Source organism: Schistocerca nitens, chromosome 3, assembly GCF_023898315.1.
Source record: "Schistocerca nitens isolate TAMUIC-IGC-003100 chromosome 3, iqSchNite1.1, whole genome shotgun sequence".
Classification (NCBI taxonomy): Eukaryota; Metazoa; Arthropoda; class Insecta; order Orthoptera; family Acrididae; genus Schistocerca; species Schistocerca nitens.
The window spans coordinates 831,202,629-831,222,544 of NC_064616.1; the positions used below are offsets into that span (position 1 = coordinate 831,202,629).

At 43.2% G+C, this 19,916-nt stretch overlaps 1 protein-coding gene across 1 annotated transcript in view; it reads right to left on the reverse strand.

The window, feature by feature from the left end:
* LOC126248855 (glutamate [NMDA] receptor subunit 1) overlaps nucleotides 1-19,916 on the reverse strand; it is a 613,579-nt gene that overhangs the window by 426,014 nt on the left and 167,649 nt on the right. Inside the window, exons 3-4 of the mRNA XM_049950286.1 lie at nucleotides 17,151-17,273; nucleotides 10,018-10,146 (exon numbers count right to left, since the gene is read on the reverse strand). Coding sequence (XP_049806243.1) covers nucleotides 10,018-10,146; nucleotides 17,151-17,273 — 252 coding nt within the window. The remainder of the gene's footprint in view (nucleotides 1-10,017; nucleotides 10,147-17,150; nucleotides 17,274-19,916) is intronic.

Below are 19,916 nucleotides of genomic sequence, written 5' to 3' on the forward strand. Positions count from 1 at the left end.
GAACCAAGTTCGTTATCGTCTAACAGCTGGTGCAGTTATGTGACGTCCAGTCTGCGCCGGCTGGAGCAGCACCCCTTGTCGAAGAAAGCCTGTCCACGTAGTGCGTGACGTCACAAGATGGCTACACATCTAGTCTCTTCTTCAACAGTTTCATGGAACAGTGCATGTGAACAGTCGAGCGGCGACTTTCGCGTCAGTTTACTATTATAGTAAATGGTGTTCCTGCGTTAGTGTACGTGATTTGGTTGTTCACTTTCTGTGCACTAAACTGGTGATCTGTTTTTCTTGCCTGTGAACATTTCGTTGCCTGCAAAATGCCGTTTCGTTGCTCTGTGCCGAATTGTTGAGGAAATTACGACGGTGGACCAAAAGTAACTTTGTTTAAATTTCTGGAGGATGAAGCAACGAGGAAGAAATGGTTGTCAAGAATTCGCAGATATAACTTTACTCCTTCTTTAAGTTCAAGAGTGAGTACGTATTTTGTTTATTTCTTAAAAGAGGCAATAACAGTGAACAATATCCGTAAAATGTTAGCCGCCAATGTGCTACTTTGCAAAATGCCGTCCACACTATTAGACCTGCGACAAAATCATGCAATATTTAACTAAAAAAAAAACCTAATAGAAAGTCCGCAAGAGCATACGAGAATCTTTCATGGGTGACTTTCAATCAAAATTTTTGTCATTAAAAGTCGTCTTCCACAGCAACTACAAAACGGAAGAATGGTGAATGGTGGTCAGCCATAAAAGATAAATATATGCTGTTGCAGACGTTTAGGCAGGCCTTTCCGAGATTTACAGTTTATACTACAGCACTTCCAGTTTAGGAATGGTATTGGAAAAGAGCACATTGGCGGCAAACACTTTCACTTTGTATAGCTGACGATCTTTCAACGGCTAAACAGACTGTCATCAAACAAGTCGTGACAATCCTCATTAAAGCAACTTTATTTTAAAGTCAACTACAATGAAATGTGTCCATTCATTTGGGAGTTTTGATGCCTCAGATAGTGAAAGTTATTACAGCCACTTTTTACGTCGGGGCTAAAAGGTATGCAGAAATAAGTTACAGACAAAAGAACTGGGTCATTTCAGAAAGAAAATCTTGTGATTCATGAGAGGTATATCAGACTTCTTTACGAATTTTCGTTGTCCAGATCCCTTTACAATTGCTGTGGCCAAACGGACTGCGAGCACCGGCACCAGACTCTCTGCGTGACGTCACTGAGCGGGTGCGCAGGCTTTCCTCTATAGGGGGTGCTGGCTGGAGCCGTGCCGATGGCGTCACGAATCCCCTGCCTGTCGCCTGAGCACCTGGACGCTCGACCAACTCAGCACTTCACCGCCGTTTAGGGATTACGATTGGAGCGCCCAGCCCTAACCGTCTCAGCCGTGGTGTCAACGGATGATTTCTTCGCTCTAGGGTTTTGGAGCGTGACGTAACCGGACGCGAACACAGCTATCACCGCCTGGCCTCCATACTCCGAGCGGGCAATATGGGCCTCTCGCAGCAGCAGAGTGCGCATGGTCAGCAGCTAGAGGCTCACGTACCGGGGGATGCGGTGTTGGAAACTGCAAGTGACGACGGTGGGCAAGGTGAATTACTCCAAGTCTAATCATTGTAAACAAACAGCAATGAACAAGTTATCGTAACCTCTTTCTGCTGCAACTGCATCTGTTTCTAGCAGAGAACCACCGACCATAACCGACCAACTACAGTGTGTTAACTGTAAGACGGCACAGTTGTGAGGGGAGTGGGGGGAGAGGAGGAAGGAAGCATTGGCGGGCGAGGGGAGTGGAGCCTTTGGGGGCAGGGGGGGGGGGAGCCAAGGCACGCCTACCAGTTGCAGTGCTGGCACTACGAATTGCGCGTCATGCTTACACGAAAGCAGACGAAAGGCTTGGAAGTAAAACTCGCTTTAAATGTTGTTCGTAAACGAAACTGAAATCGTCATGTACATGAAATATAAGGTAATTCGGACGAAATAGGGGCTCCTTCAAAATATCTGAAATGGAAACTCACCTTTTCTTGCCAGGCGTTTGTGGTGATACGCCAGGATGATTCTTGGAAAACAGTTTGAATCTTCCAATGCTACTCATGCTTTGTCCTGTGTATGTAGCAGCTCTCACTGAAGATTTGTAAATGGGGTGAAGCAATTTTTTCTGCTCCCTTTCCCTTTCGCAGCATTCAATCACACGCAATATAATTTTGCGAGTATCGCTACGTAATACTGGTGTCACAGAGTGATGTACTTCTCGAAGTGAGAGACTGTTTGTTTACTCTTAGGATAATGTATCTTTGATTTGTTTTGTTGTATGTTCTGTGACTATGTAATAAAGTTGTTAGACTGCTAATCGCTGCTCTACTGTGATTCACGACATAAGAATTTGGTGCCGAAACCCGGGATAGACTTTGCCCGAGACAATTTCCACGATTGCCGTTGTGAAACACGAATTCTGGACGCACGTCACGCGGCAATACTACGACGGGGTTTACTGCAGCGATTTGTTACACCATGCAACAAGCTCTTCGACCACAACCGCCTGCATACACAGCTAAGTTCAATTGAATTATCACGCAACATGTTTTGTAGTGCCATTTGTAAAGGCAACTGATTACATTATTGCCGCTGTGTACTGCTATTGTAGCTGTTCGGTTAGCGCTTTAACGAATTATCAGATCCTACGCTACGCCAGTAGATTGTTTATGACTAGTGCTGCCATCTAGCGACCATCAATTGAACTACTTCGACTAGCGATCCAAAGATGCCTTACTAGGACCAGCTGATCGCTAGCCGACACTGCTTTAAACTTTGGAGTAATCGGACGGAATGGACGTGCCAGACCACAAACCAGAAGCGCAATTACACTCTCTAAAGAGAAAACGTATGAGAGAAAGAGCAAACATTACGCGACTCGTAGAGGAAGTTGCAAGGTTGTCCGACACATCGGAAATCGCGGATTATAAATATTACAATGACAGATTGGGAAGCGTTCTGGACCGCCTCGTTAAATTAGATGAGGATATTCACGAGTTGTTAGACGATGACGAATACGAAGAAGATGTTCCTAAATGCGAAGATTATATAGACACCGCGAAACTCACAATTTCCCGATTGTCTCACGAAATAGAGAAACAGCTTGCGAAATCGGTAGCAGACATAAAGATTCCCGACAATCCGCCGGCACAATCTGTAACAATGAGTGTTCCCACAGCTTCAGTAAAACTTCCGCCGATCAAACTTGAGCCTTTTTCAGGCGATATTGAGACATGGGCGCGATTCTGGGAGCAGTTTGAGCAGTCGGTTGACAAAGATTCGCGGTAACTACAATCAATAAACACATTTTTCTTCGCGGCTATCTCTCGGGAGAACCAAAGCATTTAGTGGACGGTATTGCGGTGACGGCCGAGACGTATGCAGAAACGAAGAGGATTCTCCGAGCGCGTTATGGCAACAAGGATCGAATAATTCAAGCCCACTTAGATTATCTCGAAGCCATAAAACCAATTAAGCTGTCCACCCCAGAGGAACTTAATTCAACATTCATTGAATGCCAGCGACGTATTCAAGCTCTCCGGGCACTTGGGGAAGACGTGAACGGATACGGTCGAGTCCTCGCGCCGAAACTTTTACTCGCTTTTCCGGATGATATATGCCGCCGCTGGATAATTCACGCCAAGCGTACAGGAATATCCGAAGGGGTCATTTTGCAACTGATGGAGTTTATGAACGAGGAAGTCGACGGGGCGCTTACCACGCAGAAGATACGCGGTGAATTTTCAAGCACTTCTATCTAGTAACCTTCCCACAGCGTCCACACTTCACGTACACGCGAAATCTAAAAGATCGACTCCGAAGGATACCAGCGTAAAGGAACCATTCTGCGTCTTTTGTGAATCTGGCGGTCATTGGGCGCAAGACTGTAAGAAGATCGTACGCGTTAATGATCGAATAGATAAATTGAAACTAGCAAACAGATGCTTTCTTTGTCTTCAACGTGGGCACAATGTGTCAAATTGCAAAATGAAGGAAAAGGCTCGGTGTGTTAACTGTAAAAGACTGCATCATAAGCCCATTTGTGAGGAACGAAAGGATATTAGGGGTCCTGCGGGTCAGACAAACGTTACTTCCGTGGGAAAGGTATCTGTCGCTCCCCACGGATACACGTACCTTCAGACAACCCAAGTATGCGTCTCAGGACCTACAGGATTGAGCAGGACAACGTGATGTCTACTGTACGCAGGCAGTCAGTCCAGCTTCATAGCAAAATCGCTGATTGATGATCTCAAACTGCAAACGGTAGACCGACAAGAACTAACCGTTTGTTCCTTTGAATCAAACCCTACACGCCCACGCCACCGCAGGCTTGTTCAGTTTAATACGAAGGGGCTTTGGCAGAATTCTTCAGTGCCACTTACTGCCTTCGAAAGTACTCACGTTATTTCTCACCAGCCTTCGGTTCCACAACATATAAAGAGTTTACCAGATGCCCGTAAGATTACGCTAGCAGATCCGAAAACCGATTCAACAGAAGATCTTCCCATAGAGATTCTTGTAGGAGGCGATTTTTATTGGAAGATAGTGAAGCACAATTCGCCCATACGCATCTCTGAAACCTTAGTGTTAATTCCTTCTCTGTTTGGCTGGATACTTAGTGGTAACAAGTCACAAGCCTGTGTGCATGCAACCGTGGTAAATTTTGCTCAGACTGACCGATCTCCTCTGCACTCTGACAATGATTTCAGACGCTTTTGGGACTTGGAAACTATAGGGATTACTGCCGATCAGGATCTACCTGTGAACAACAAGGATACGAGACTTCTTGAAGAGTTTAGAGCATCTTTTTCTATAAAGGATCATCGAGCAGTCGTTAAACTTCCCAAAATGCAACATAAAGTGCTTTCGAGTAACAGACCTATCGCGGAAAAACGATTCAAGCACCTTAGGGAAAGATTTCAACGTCAAGAGCCATTTAAGCAAATGTATTTCGATCTTATGCTAGACTACATTACGAAGGGGCAAGTAGAGGTCGCTCCCACCCCACTCTCAGGAAAGGAGCTATTTTATCTCCCTCATCATGCAGTGAGGAAGGAGAAATACGGAACCACTAAGTGGAGAATAGTCTTTGACGCCTCATCTCACGAAAACAATGCACCTTCTCTGAATGAGGTATTAGAAGTAGGACCGAACCTATTACCAGAGATTCTGGAAATTTTACTGCGTTTCAGATTATATTCTATGGCTATCGTCGCGGACATCACACAAGCTTTCCTTCAATTAACCTTGAACGAAAAGGACAAAGACTTGACCAGATTTTTCTGGTTCAAGATTAGCCAGGATCAAACAGGAAATCTTCAAACGACGGACGAACTAACAGAATACCGTTTTAACAGACTCCCATTCGGCCTGACCTGCACCCCATTTTTACTTTCTGCAACACTAAGAGAACTTGCCGACAAGTGTACGACAGTATTTCCCACCGTAGCGCCACTTATAAACAAGACTGCGTACATGGACGACTTTGTGATCTCAGTAGAAGGTGATAATTTGGTTATAACTATATACTATGAACTTGTAACCCTAATGAAATTGATCAGTCTCCCCTTATCAAAATGGGCTATCAACTGTGAACAACTCCACACTATCTGGAGGGCAGAAGGGCGAGAACTCCACACCCAGACTCAAGTTTTAGGTGTAGACTGGAACACTGCAGGTGACTACTTCTGTATCGATCCTAGCGAAATCATCAGAAGGTCGTCAGAAGAGCCAGCCACCAAACGACTCCTTTTACAATGTACAGCTAAATTCTATGACCCACTCGGACTGTTTTCCCCAGTTTCTCTTGTTGGGAAATTGCTATTCCAGGACACATGATGCCGAGGAATTGGCTGGGATGAACTTATGCAGTGGGACTTAGGGGCACGATGGCGCACTTGGATATCTAGCTTACCTTCATTGTCACATATACGTGTCCCTAGATGGATAGCTACAGCTCATGGAAGAGACTCTCAGCTGCACGTATTCTGTGACGCCTCGGAAAAGGCATATGGAGCAGCTTTGTACATTCGTACTGTCTTAGATGATGACGTCGTAACCCATTTAGTCTGTAGCAAGAACAGACTTGCTCCTATTAAGAAGGTGACATTGCCTCGACTCGAACTTTTAGCAGCAGTAGTTGGGACCAGACTATTGTGTTACTTTTGCCGCGCAACAGACTTTAAAATTGCCCGTGCGATATTGTGGACGGATTCTACAATAACACTAAGTTGGATTCGCTGCGATCCTAACAGATGGAAGACCTTCGTTTGTAATCGGGTAACTGAGATAGAAACACACACGACTCCCACGCAATGGAAACACTGCCCAGGACCAGACAATCCTGCTGACCACCTCTCACGTGGACTCCTCGGCTACCAAATGAATTCTTTGGACATTTGGTGGCATGGGCCGCCTTGGCTTACACGCCCTCCTGAATGCTGGCCAAACAACGATACTCCAACGATGGTACGACTTCCTCCCGAAGAAAAGAGGAAGAAAACCCAGAGCCAAGTTTTGTCGATATCTACGCCAACCAGCCTTTTGAACTTACTTAAATTCAGCTCATACTGGAAGCTCATTCGTATCACGGCATGGACTCTCCGTTTCCTACACAACATTCGTCAGAAGAATAAATCTTCAGGAGAACTTACAGCCACCGAATTATCAGCTGCCAAAATGTATTGGATTCGAGTGGGCCAGAGAGATTCCTTCCCCAGTGAATTACATGCACTTCAGAATAACTTACCACTACCAAGAGAGTCAAAAATCGCACAATACAGTCCTTTCCTAGAAGATGGACTGATACGTCTAGGAGGTCGACTGCAGTGCACTAGCCTAAGTAGGGAACAAAAACATCCTGTACTCCTTGACGGTTCCCACCACTTCACACAATTGGTTATTCGAGAGACACACATCCGCCTCCATCACTTTGGTGTTCGTTCTGTACTATCCGAACTGCGAACTGAATTTTGGATCCTTAGAGCTCGTCAGGCCATCAAAAGAATCCTACACTCATGCCTCGCATGCAAGATCTTGAAGAATCCACGAGGGCAACAGATCGAAGCACCGCTGCCACCTGAACGAGTTTCACCTGCCAAACCATTTGCTATAACCGGAATAGACTTTGCTGGCCCACTATTCATCAAAGTGGGAAAGGAAACGCACAAGTCATATATCACTCTTTTCACATGTGCTACCACACGAGCTGTACACCTCGAACTCTGTACAGACTTGTCAACGGACAAGTTTCTTATGGCACTTCAGCGATTCGCCGGAAGACGCGGACAACTCCACACGATATATACAGATAACGCGAAAACATTCCACGCCACGAATATGGAACTAGCCCAACTTTGGAAGGCATTAACCACCACAAAAACTTATCAGTTCCTCGCCCACCACGGTATTACTTGGAAATTCATTGTCTCCCGTGCGGGCCGGCCGCGGTGGTCTCGCGGTTCTAGGCGCGCAGTCCGGAACCGTGCGACTGCTACGGTCGCAGGTTCGAATCCTGCCTCGGGCATGGATGTTTGTGATGTCCTTAGGTTAGTTAGGTTTAAGTAGTTCTAAGTTCTAGAGGACTAATGACCACAGCAGTTGAGTCCCATAGTGCTCAGAGCCATTTGAACCATTCTCCCGTGCGGCTTGGTGGGGAGGATGGTGGGAAAGAATGGTGGGCACTATAAAGCGTTGCCTACGGAAGGTATTGGGACTCGCAAAGCTCACTGAGGAACAACTGAACACCACCTTGACCAGTATTGAAGCCGCGGTGAACTCCAGGCCCATCACACCACGAGATGATTGTGATGCACTCACACCATCCCATTTTCTGGCGGGAGAAAAACTTACGACTATTCCGACGGGACCAGAGCCTTCAGCGAGCACGAATTTAACAAAGGAATTCCGACTGAGACAGCAACTCTGTGACAGTTTTTGGAACCGTTGGGTTAAAGAATACCTATTGGATCTCCGGAACTACCATGAAGTTAAACGCCCATCGGGACGAGTCATCCCCTTTCGCCCTGGCGACATCGTGCTGATCCAAGAGGACAAGAGGACCTTCGTCCGCGACATATGTGGAAGAAGGCCAGGATAGAAAAGGTACTACCAGGAAGAGACGGCAGGGTAAGGACGATAATACTCCGGACACCAGAAGGTCACATCATGAGTCGTCCTGTGCAGCTGGCCGTACCTTTGGAGATCGACCAGGGTGGGGAGGACGTCACGGAGTGATGTACTTCTCGAAGTGAGAACTGGTTTCCTTCTAACCGTAGGCCTACCGTTAGGGGTTGTTGGCGACTCCCGAGATGGGCCAGCAACTGCCTCTTCACTCATTTTGATAATGTTTAGCACAACTGCACAATAAAAACACGCAGAACAGTACAGCGCAAAACAATAACGAAGCAGACGACAATGGCTACCCTGTACAACACAGTCAGCTACGTAATGTTGGCAGCAGTCGAAACTGCGTGCCTACCGAAGCCTCCCGACGTTTACCGACTTCTACCGATTGAGAACTAGGGAGAGGATTGCCATCTGAAAGTTTACACACTGTAGGAATTCCATTGCAGCTGACGATGCAGAAGCCAGTCACCAACTGCACCGTTATAACTCCATCCCAACGCAAGTGTCCAGGATATCAAGGACCAGTTAAAACAGCTGGGGGTCGGCTTGCATCAAGAGAGAATACAACGGCCTTATGACACCCTTCCCAACCGAATCAGTGCATGCATCCACGCCAGAATGGCTGCAACGTCATACTGATAAGAGGTCTCCATCTGCCGATTTCTTAGTCAGTTTGAATCGATTTTGTAATCACTGCAGTACTATCATCTACACACTCTGTCTGTGAAGTTTCATTTTGTTTCCATCTCCCCTTCTGGACGCTTTCCTTTTTTTTCTGTCAGGCAGTGTACAATTCTAGCATCTTAACACTGGGCCGTCATAATTTCTAATAGGATAACACCTTTCAGCCGTCTAGTTTCCAGCGTTATCTTATTTTGCAACCAGTTTCAGCATTTTACTACGCCATCTTCAGGCCTCTGACCTACATGTGGGAAGATTCTACCTTGGTTGTGATCAAAACAGTGGCCAGCAAAACTGGTATTAGTAGATTTTTGCTATAGTGATGTTTTCAAACATCAACTGTCGACAGTCGGTAGATGATAGTTGAAGTGATCGCTAAAGCGAGAATCTACTAATACCAGTATTGCTGGCCCCTGTTTTGATCACAACCGAGGTAGAATCTTCCTACACGTCGGTCAGAGGCCTGAAGATGGCGTAGTAAAACGCTGAAACTGGTTGCCAAATAAAATAAGGTTGGACAGCAGGCGGCTGAAAGGTGTTTAATTTGGCATCCTGTACCGAACAGCCGAGTCACGCAACCATCTCTAAAAAGTCGGACATACAGAGGCTAATTCCTAATGGTTATACCGTTACCAGAAATCTATCACGTATCAGGTCGACCAAACTGTGGTACTTTTTAGCGGCGTGAGACACAAATCAAGAAAATTTTCCCGATCGAGATTACATACACTACGCCGTGGAATGTCACTCACCTATGCGTGACCATACAAAATTTATCATATCAAAACTCACGCTGAATAAATTGTAATCAGTGTACTTTCTAAACATGCAAAGAATTGGTTAATCGCTGACGTGAAGATCTGACGAACACATATGTATGGCAGTACTTGCAGATTGCATACTTAAACTTCCGTTTCCAGTACGGAAGAATGCTCTTAAAAACACTAAAACAGAAACGGAAAACCCAGTGTTTTATTCCTTTACTTAACTGATGCAGGTTCTGCTTTGTAACGCTAATAATAATTATAGTATGACACCGAACACTGTATCGAAGAAGAAACAAATTTCTCTGCAGCGACAAGTAGAACCGAGATGCAGAGAGAAACATGTCACTATTCCATCTACATACTGATATTTTAAAACGAAAAGTTGAAGCCTGTGAACAGTTTTACCTTGTCGGAGAATGCTGAATCTCTTGAAGAAATTCCAATCACAGGAATGTGATAAAATCCACTTGTATAGGACACGGCGGCAGGAGAAAGGTCACCAGTCAACGGGTGAGAGACAATTACTGCATACACCTGAGAGACACAAAAGGGCATATCTAGAAACTGTAAATCCAATTTTCTTTATAGCAGTAGGTCTAACAGTAGTATCACAAACTGATGTAAAACACCTTGTTATTCGTTTATTTCTTTACTATCCCAAACTAGTTTCGGCGACAAATATCACCATCAGTGTTTTTTTTTTTTAATCTAAAACATGCAGAAAATGGTATGGTTGTACAAACACAGCACAACATTATTACATTTTTATAAATCGTCTTTTGAAATATAGTTTTACGTTGATACTTTCATAATACCTTATTTATTGTACAGCATGTTTTAAGCAATTATTGGCGCTGTTTGTGACATTTTCTGTTCTCTTTTTTCTGTTGCCGTCTGTTTACTTAGCGAACATCATGTCATCTGCAACCATGTGAGCGGCTGTTAGTAAACAAATACTCAAAGGTGAACTTCGTATGTCAGCAGCTGACGATTTGTAAAAATGTAATAATGTTTTACTGTGTTTGTACAACCATACCATTTTCTGCATGTTTTAGATTTAAAAAACCCCATTGATGATTGTGATATTTTTCGCCGAAACTAGTTTGGGATAATAAAGAAATAAACGAATAACAAGGTGTTTTGCATCAAGGTGGACTCGCTTTGTGATATTACTGTTTCTCTATGCAAACACGGACCAAATGGAAGAGTTCCAAGATAATATTATAGCAGTAGGTCTTGACTAATACCCGTTCCTCGTTCAGATTAACACTTTATATAGATTAATTTGAAGTTAAATAAAGATGACATGATACTGAACCGTTTTTTTGGTCTTTTCTGCACTAAAAGAAAGAAATAAAGCTCAAATGTTACATTTCAGCCTTTTCGTTTTAATCAGCTTTTCTTAATTATTAAATTTAATTATTTCTTGAAAAGTTGCATCTCTTAAAATATTAAATACATTCAGGATAATTTCGGCTAACTATAACACGTTTGAAAAGTTAAGAATTAAAACTAATTTTAAGCACAAAATTATCACCAGCGCCGGAAAATTGTAATCAGTAGTTATGTTACAATATATAGTGGAATGTTGCACGAGTACAGAAGCATTAATTTAGTTTTGTACTACACCAGCTAGTAAAGCCGCAAAAGAGCTACTTTACTAGTTAATTAACTTTATTCATATTTGAATATAGTTTCATATTTACCAATTAAAAATAAGCTCACGTAAATAAAGATTAATCTATGAGACAGGGATTGAAAAGGGAAAACTCAACTGACTTTCAAATTTAGCTTTGCTATCCGTCAGGCAGTTTATATCATTAGGCAAGTAATTAAAATGTTTATCATCAGTAGTGTTGATCGTTTTCTAAGCAGAAACTTTCAGCGTTTCTCAGGGATATCTTTTAAGTATTTTGATATGAAGGATCCTTAGTCCTCTGTGGCTCGTTGCGAAGTTATTACACTTAGTTTGGCTTCTTGCCCCACTTTGGTTCGTATCTTTATTCCACTAAAACTAATGCAAAACGGTGCAAATGTGGACGTTATGCGCTCTGTGAAAACGAACATATTCCATTCATCCACGGTGCTTACTGCTGTCAGCATGAACGCCCATGTCACTATTCGCCCGAAATCTTGGATTCAGTATTGCTCGGTTCTGTCTTAGGTCTACTCTTCATGAGGTATTAGTCGTACTTAACAATGATGCACAACAGTATGGACATAGATACGACGACGCCATGCCGAACTGTGTTCGTGTTTCATCTGAGAGTTCTCTTGTATTTCACTCTGTTTTATGTTATACGTTTAGATAATTGCGTAACAGACTTTTGCACTGTTGTGTAGTTGTTTTCACAGAAGCAAAGGTAATATACGAAATAAATAACCATTAAATCATTAGCTCTCAGCGAGCCACCGGAGACCACTAGTTCCTCATACCAATTTACTCAGAAGATGCCCCTGGACAACACGTCGAGGGGGGGGACTCAACGCAGTTTTTAATGAAGAGTAATTTGGATCACCGTTTTTACAGATTTTTAATTGTGAACACCATTATGCTTTCTCAACTGTATTAAGATGAGTACTCATTTTACTTCGTGAATAGTTCAAGATATCTGAACGAGGTTTTCAGCAAGTGAAAGTACGCTGATGGGCACGTAATTTTGTTGCATGTTAAACCTTCAACTTTTGTAACAATCGAGATGGTGAATGAAGTGTATTTGTTTTACTGAAATGTTACAGTATACTTTTTTGGGGCTTCGAAAGCTCTTGAAAGATAAGTACAGTCTCATTACAATGATATGACTCTTGTTACTACATACATACATTGCAAGCCACCGTGGGGTAATGGCAGACGTAGCACTTCAAGTCATCTCTTTCTTGTTCCACTCGCAAATAGAGCGAGGGAAAAACCACTATCTACGAGCCTCCGTACGAACCCTGATTTCTCTCATCTTATCTTCGTGGTCCTTACGCGAACACCAATATCAACAAGCGTTAAATTCCTGCACTCGTCCGTTCTGAACTGCACTCGTCCGTTCTGAACTGCACTCGTCCGTTCTGAACTGCACTCGTCTTTCAAACGTTTTAAAAGAAAGGATGATTACAGTTTAATTTCCCGTCGACAATTCTATCGTTAGAGATGGAGCACAAGCTCGGATTACAAAATGATGGGGAAGTAAATCGTCCGTGACCTTTTCAAAGGAATCATTCCTGCACTTGCCAGGAGCAATTTAGGGAAATCGCAGAAAATCTAAATCTAAATGGCCAGCCGGGTTTGGTTTTTATTTAAACAATTAAATCCAACCTTGAGTACGGAAACATTTAATTGAATGTAAACTACTTGAAGATGGGCAGAAACCCGACACTGGTGGTGTGTTAAATAAAATGCGTGGTAACGGGTATTATTCTACACCATAAAAAGAAACGGTCACGGAGTTCAACCGTAACATTATGGACAAAATTCATTTTATTGTGGAGTCATTATGTACTCTGACTCTTCTCAGTACTGTATGGCAATCGCTGTTATCGAAAATAGCTTGGATCATGAACCAAGCCTCCATTCAGTGCTGGGTAAACATTTAATGTTTTCTTTTGAGTGTGAAGGCACAAGAAAAATTCTCGTTAAAATAAAATGTTCTACACCAGGAAGTTCATGACAAATTATCTCCATTTCTATCAGATTATTATTGGCCGGCAGTGGGTGGTACCAAAATGGTATAAGCCTCCTTATGTACCTAACGTCGTTGTAGCTCTAGCGAAAGGACTGGATAGCTCAACTACACAGAAATGACGGGTCAAGGGTTACACATTGAACTTCTGTATTCGTGCTGGCCACTGTGGCCGAGCGATTCTAGGCGCTTCAGTCCGGAACCGCGTTGCTGCAACGGTCGCAGGTTCGAATCTTGCCTCGGGCATGGGTGTGTGTGATGTCCTTAGGTTAGTCAGGTTTAAGTAATTCTAAGTCTATGGGACTGATGACAGATGTTAAGTCCCATAGTGCTTAGAGCCATTTGAACCATTTTGTGTCAAATTCCGCTCTTCTGTATGTGAAGACAGGTTTAGTTGTAATTTCATACTGAACTGTCATTTGCTGTTATAATCGACAGTAAATGTATATGAGTTAAGTATTTTATTCGTAACATGACAGTTGTCACGTCCACTAATCCCACATGGAGAGGAAAAACTAATTTCACACAGGTTATGACTCGGAGAGCCACGGCAGACATTACGCAAAGGTCACATAATGAACACAAAATATAGCCATTCATAGAGTGCCAAAAATGTAGTAAGTATGGAAATCTGTAGTAAGTATGGAAATAGAGTATGGAGCTGGAAATAAAGAATTATGGCCAAGCAGTTTTTGAAGAAAAATATTGTATCCCCACCCTCTCCCATGCCGATTTCCAGTTCTTTGAAGAAAAATGTTACTCCTGCTCATGGATTTACAGTTCAGTCTCCTACAAGCAGTTGTTATACTGAACAACAGAGTGCGGGATTTAAGTCACTGGTGGTCGAATTTGTAATGAGAGGGAAAAATTATGGGATTTACCAGCGATCAACAACGAACTAAACATATTTATGGTATAAACAAATCTTTAATTTTAAATAAAAAAAGAAACAACCACATTAGAAGCTCGTCAGACAATCTCAGTGTTGTTTTCACTGTGTGTGCCAGTTAGATTGCTTTGAAAAGAGTATGTCGGATGGCCGAAATAAAACATATGTACTGCAGTGGGCGCTGTATTCGAATTTGATGGATTTTAGCGAATATCAGTATCCCCAGAGATGGCGAGGACTTCGGAACTCACTCTCAAGGAAAACTTCTGGTGATTGCTTCTGCAAATGAGCTCGAGAAAACGCACGCAATCGATGGGCGGTGGTGGCTTTCGGTTTTATTTCCTGTGGTATAGGATTGCGCATCGCGTTGAAGATGCGTAAGTGCTGGTGGATCCGATGCGTTGTGTGACAGACGGTGTCATTGGTGCTCATAGAGTGAAGCAATTCAGGCGATAATTTCCATCAATAGGTGGAATATTACAAGTTGGTGGAATAAACGGAAACAGCAGAATAAAACCAATTCTTTTCTGTTTCGGGAATATTCATTCTTCAGTGCTCCTACTCCTGCAATCTTTCGGAAGCCAGCAATGATACTCCTTGCAATACTGGTTGGAACTATTCTGTATTTATGACAAATTAGAAACTGTTGTAAATCTTCGTTCATTTCTCTTTTCCATCACGTTCCCAAGAAATTCTCTCGCACACCACAAGTTACCAACTTTCGCCTTCGCAACTGTAAACTACTAATCTGATGGGGCTTGACAGTCAACTTTGCCAATTTTCCTGCCAGTTGAATGGGCTGGTGGGCCAATCGCTCACTGATAACGCCTTTCAAGGAAACAGACCGCGGTGAATGTCTGCTGGTGACTGAATCGAAATGTTCAAAAATGATTCAAATGGCTCTGAGCACTATGGGACTTAACATCTATGGTCATAAGTCCCCTAGAACTTAGAACTACTTAAACCTAACTAACCTAAGGACATCACACACATCCATGCCCGAGGCAGGATTCGAACCTGCGACCGTAGCAGTCGCGCGGCTCCGGACTGAGCGCCTAGAACCGCTAGACCACCGCGGCCGGCTCGAAATGTTCATTTAACTTGTTTATAGGCAGAGGCGGTTACTCATCAAGCTTATTTTTTAATATTGGGAAAGTCGGCATAGCTGATGTCGGGATTTCTTTTACATTCAAATCTATTACAGAGGGTGGAATTGGCATATGAAACGATTTTGTACTGCTGTCTTACGGGAATGATGGCAATATATCTCATGAGCAGAGACCTTGGGCAGGACTAAAATATTAGACATTAATGTTGAGCCAAACTGAACATCTTACCTCGATCCAGAAAAGCCGGCCGGAGTGGCCGAGCGGTTCTAGGCGCTACAGTCTCGAACCGCGCGACCGCTACGGTCGCTGGTTCGAATCCTGCCTCGGGCATGGATATGTGTGATGTCCTTAGGTTAGTTAGGTTTAAGTAGTTCTAAGTTCTAGGGGACTGATGACCTCAGAAGTCCCATAGTGTTCAGAGCCATTTTTGATCCAGAAAAAATTAAATTTTTGTAAGTTTAGAAGATTTCACAGAAACTGGCTTGCGTCTGCGTCGAAGTCTGTCAGTTCTGAGGTATGTGTTTTTCTAATCTACGAGGGTTGGAACTTTAATAGTGGCAACTATTTATCTACAGCTCGTACAAAATAGATACGTGTTTCAAAGTTTTACTGACCTTCAAAGTAATCACCAGCATTGTGTATAACCCGTTGCCAGCGATGTGGAAGTCGTAGGATACTCTTAACAGTGCCAGTTGTGTTGACAGTTCGAGCGGCGCGGTCTGTTGCCAGACGAATTTGTAGCAGTTCTGAAGCGAATGCCGTGAAGTGTTTCCTTCAGTTTAGAAATCGCGTTGAACTCACGAGGGCTTAAGTCAGCGAAGTTCAGTAGGTGGTACAGCTCTTAGCAGCCCCATCAGTCAAACAAATCAGTAACAGCTTGCACTGTACGTGCTTGAGCATTGTCCTGCAAAATGGTCAGGTCCTGCAGAAAGTGTCATCACTTCTGTCTCTATGCTGTTCACTTTTGGAACACAACCTACGACCAGCTTAGAGACAGAAGTGATGACACTTTCTGCAGGACCTGACCATTTTGCAGGACAATGCTCAAGCACGTACAGTGCAAGCTGTTACTGATTTGTTTGACAGATTGGGCTGCTAAGTGCTACACAACCTACTGAACTTTGCTGACTTAAGCCCTCGTGAGTTCAACGCGATTTCTAAGCTGAAGGAAACACTTCATGGCATTCGCTTCAGAACTGCTACAAATTCGTCTGGCAATAGACCGCGCCGCTCGAACTGTCAACACAACTGGCACTGCTAAGACTATCCTATGACTTCCACATAGCTGGCAACGGGTTATACACAATGCCGGTCACTACTTTGAAGGTCAGTGAAACTTTGAAACACGTACCTGTTTTGTACGAGCTGTAAATAAATAGTTGCCACTATTAAAGTTCCAATCCTCGTATCTCATTTTTGACGAAATGGAACTAAACATTAATTTATCCAGAAGAAATTTCCTCAACATATTTATATTCCTCTCATTGTTTACTTCTGTAACCTCTGTTACACACACACACACACACACACACACACACACACACACACAGAGAGAGAGAGAGAGAGAGAGAGAGAGAGAGAGAGAAACATGGATTTTTGCTTGAGTGCTTAACAACACAACTTTCGTATTTTGAAGTGCTCGCTGTACGTTTTGTGTTACTTCCATTGTGTCCTCTCTCGCTCCGAACCAAAGTTTTAAAAGAGAAAAAGCTGTGATTGGCGAAGGTGCTAACTAAATTGCGTAATCCACACAAAGAATTGAAATGTGCGCGAGAAATCCATTCCTCCGAAACAACTGATTACAGTCTATTTTTTTGGCGTCTAACATGCAAAATTACAGAGAAAGTCATATTATTGTCATTTCTTACTTACTCTTTGTGCTATGAGGAGGTTGCACACACTAAGGGCTGTTCGTATTGGATTTGGATCCATCTGCATTGCAGTCGCATAGTACGTGATGCCTTTCGGCACTATATGCTCCGCAAAGTTCAGGTTCTGAAAACAGAAGTTACTGGGTATTAATAGTAAATATTTGTTCTCAGTTATGCTGTTGTCACGTTGTATGAGGATTGAACCTGTAACCAAATATTTATACTCAACAGAATGTGTGTTAACCTCCTAATCCTAACCATCATCAGTATGGTGTTATTGTACTTTCTAATGTTAATGAAAAATAGAAATAATGAAAGAACTAATTGTAGTTTTATCCTCGCTGCGATAGTCTTTTTCTTTTCCCAAATACTAGCATTTACGTTTGTGAAACCAATGAACAACGTTACACATGGAGACAATCGATCCCGACCCGTGGAATATGTGTACCGCTCTGTAGGATTCCCTATGGTTCGATATTAAAACTACAAAAAAGGACCATATATAAATATGGAGCCATACAATAAACTAAGAATTTAAGAAGTGCATCTCGATGTTGACTGTGTATGCCATACTCAGAAGCAGTATTACGTTACAATATGTTGAGTGAAGTGTTCTATCGGGGATAATTACTACACACAACTTATTTTTCTTATTTTGTCACTCACATTCGAAAGAGTACTGTGTTAAGTTATTAAATCTAGATTCTGAAAGTCCATTTCCGGACCCGCAGCGCTACTGTGAAGAAATGAAAAGGCCTGCCTCAGAAAGCATGTACATCTGTTCTGGGCCTTCCCATCTCTCCCTGTAACGGGCCAACAAAAGTTTCCGTTTTAGGAAGTTGCTGCAGCATGTATGCAATGTAGCGCGACGCCAATGCGGGTATAGAGTATAAGCACCAAGCAAGGGACTGATGTGGGAATCCAATCTTTCCGACGTGCATGAGGAATATGGAGAAACGTGAACTATGGTGACGTCATTACCAAATGCGTCCAAACCGCACCAGAATGCCGCTATTCTTTTCTTGGCCGCCGAAGAACAAACACTGGGAGACATCCATAGGAAATTGGAGAACGTGTATGGGGGAAACATGGCTGTCGAAAACCACCTTTGTGAAATAGTGCGACAAGCTCCATGAGACAACGGCTGCTGTTATGCTAACGCGCGTCACCATACTGCAGAAGCTGCGCCAACTCAAGAGGGGGGGGGGGGGGGGGGACACTCGAGCACATCCACCACCACCCCTCCCTGTAGTCCTAATCTCTCCCCATGCGATTATCACTCTTCCGGTCCCTTAAAAATGGCCTAGATTTATAAGATGGCGGCAAGTGGGTGATCTGTCCTAGCTCAAGCTCGCAAATTTACCTGAAATTTGGAGGTGTTATTAAGCAGTTAGGCTGTTTTCTATATTCAGGATTCGTGTTACGAGTGCCTTGTGTCACATTATTAATTCATTTTGACTGTATGTTACCTGAATCTGCTCTCATAATGGAAAAGCGCCGAGCAATGCGCAGCACCGCCAATGGCCAGGCCGCCGAGAATGCTGGGGCGAGCCGACACCAGCAGTTGCGGCCGCATCGCCCAGCATCGCTGAAGTCGCCGCACTCGTCAAGGCTGCGGTTAGTGCCGCTCTACAACCACAGGACACGTTTGGAACTGCTGTCCAGACCATCACTGATGCTGTCGCTGCAGCAGTGATGGACAAAATACAGCAAACTTTGTGGGCGAGAACCGTGCTCTCAACGAATCATTAAAAGAAATTCAAGATGGAGGACCATTGCTCGAACAGAAACTGGTCGAAAAGTCTGACGAACTATAACTATAACAGAGAAGCAATAATCTCGGACTGTTCGGGATTTCGAAGAATAGCAGAGAGTACAGACGAGTTAGTGACGAATCTTGTGCGAAGAAGCTACGTCTGCAGGAGACACTGCATGACTTTGATAGAAGTCAGAGTGTGATGTAGGACACCAGGGTCTACAAAACCTAGACCAATAATAGTGAAATTCGTGTCATGCAGCAAAAGATCCGAAATCTTAAGAGCGAAGAAGGAGGTAATTTCTGAGAATATTTCTCGTGGAGAACAGCGGTCTGGAAAAAAGTGCTTTAAAAATGAACACAAACAGTCTCGACAGTAGAAACATTTATTTTGTGGTAATCGGTTTCGGTCAGTTTTTGACCATCTTCAGACCCTCATACCTTGATGGCAGGTGGTGGCGGTGACAAATGGGTGTTATAACAGTTGAGCAGTTTCCTTACGTGGAGTTATAACACCCGCAATAATCACTAGCACCGCTGACAGTCATGGTAAAAGAGTCTGAAGTTGGTCAAAAACTAACTGAAACCGGTTGCCATACAATAAAAGTTTGTGTGTTTGTGTTCATTTTTATGCGAAGAAGTCTGACAATAAGAGAGGATCTCGCCTCTGAAAGAGTAAGCATTTTCAACAACGTTATTTCGAGATTTGGGCTACAAAACGTACGGACAATAATGGCATGATAATGGTGAAGACTGAAAATGGAAAAAAAGATCAATTTGCAATGCAAATGAATTCGAAAGCCTGTGCTTTAGGAGCTACGAACATGTCAAAACTTGCTGCTGCTGCTAGTTTGTGTGTTTATATTGTTATTGTAGATTATAGTTAAACATAACTTAACTAATATGTTAACTTTTGTTTGCCGCTCCATTAGTAAGTCCTGTTTTTTATCATTTCTTATTTACTTTGTCACTTACTGTACCAACTTAATGCTACTTCCATTTTTATTTTAG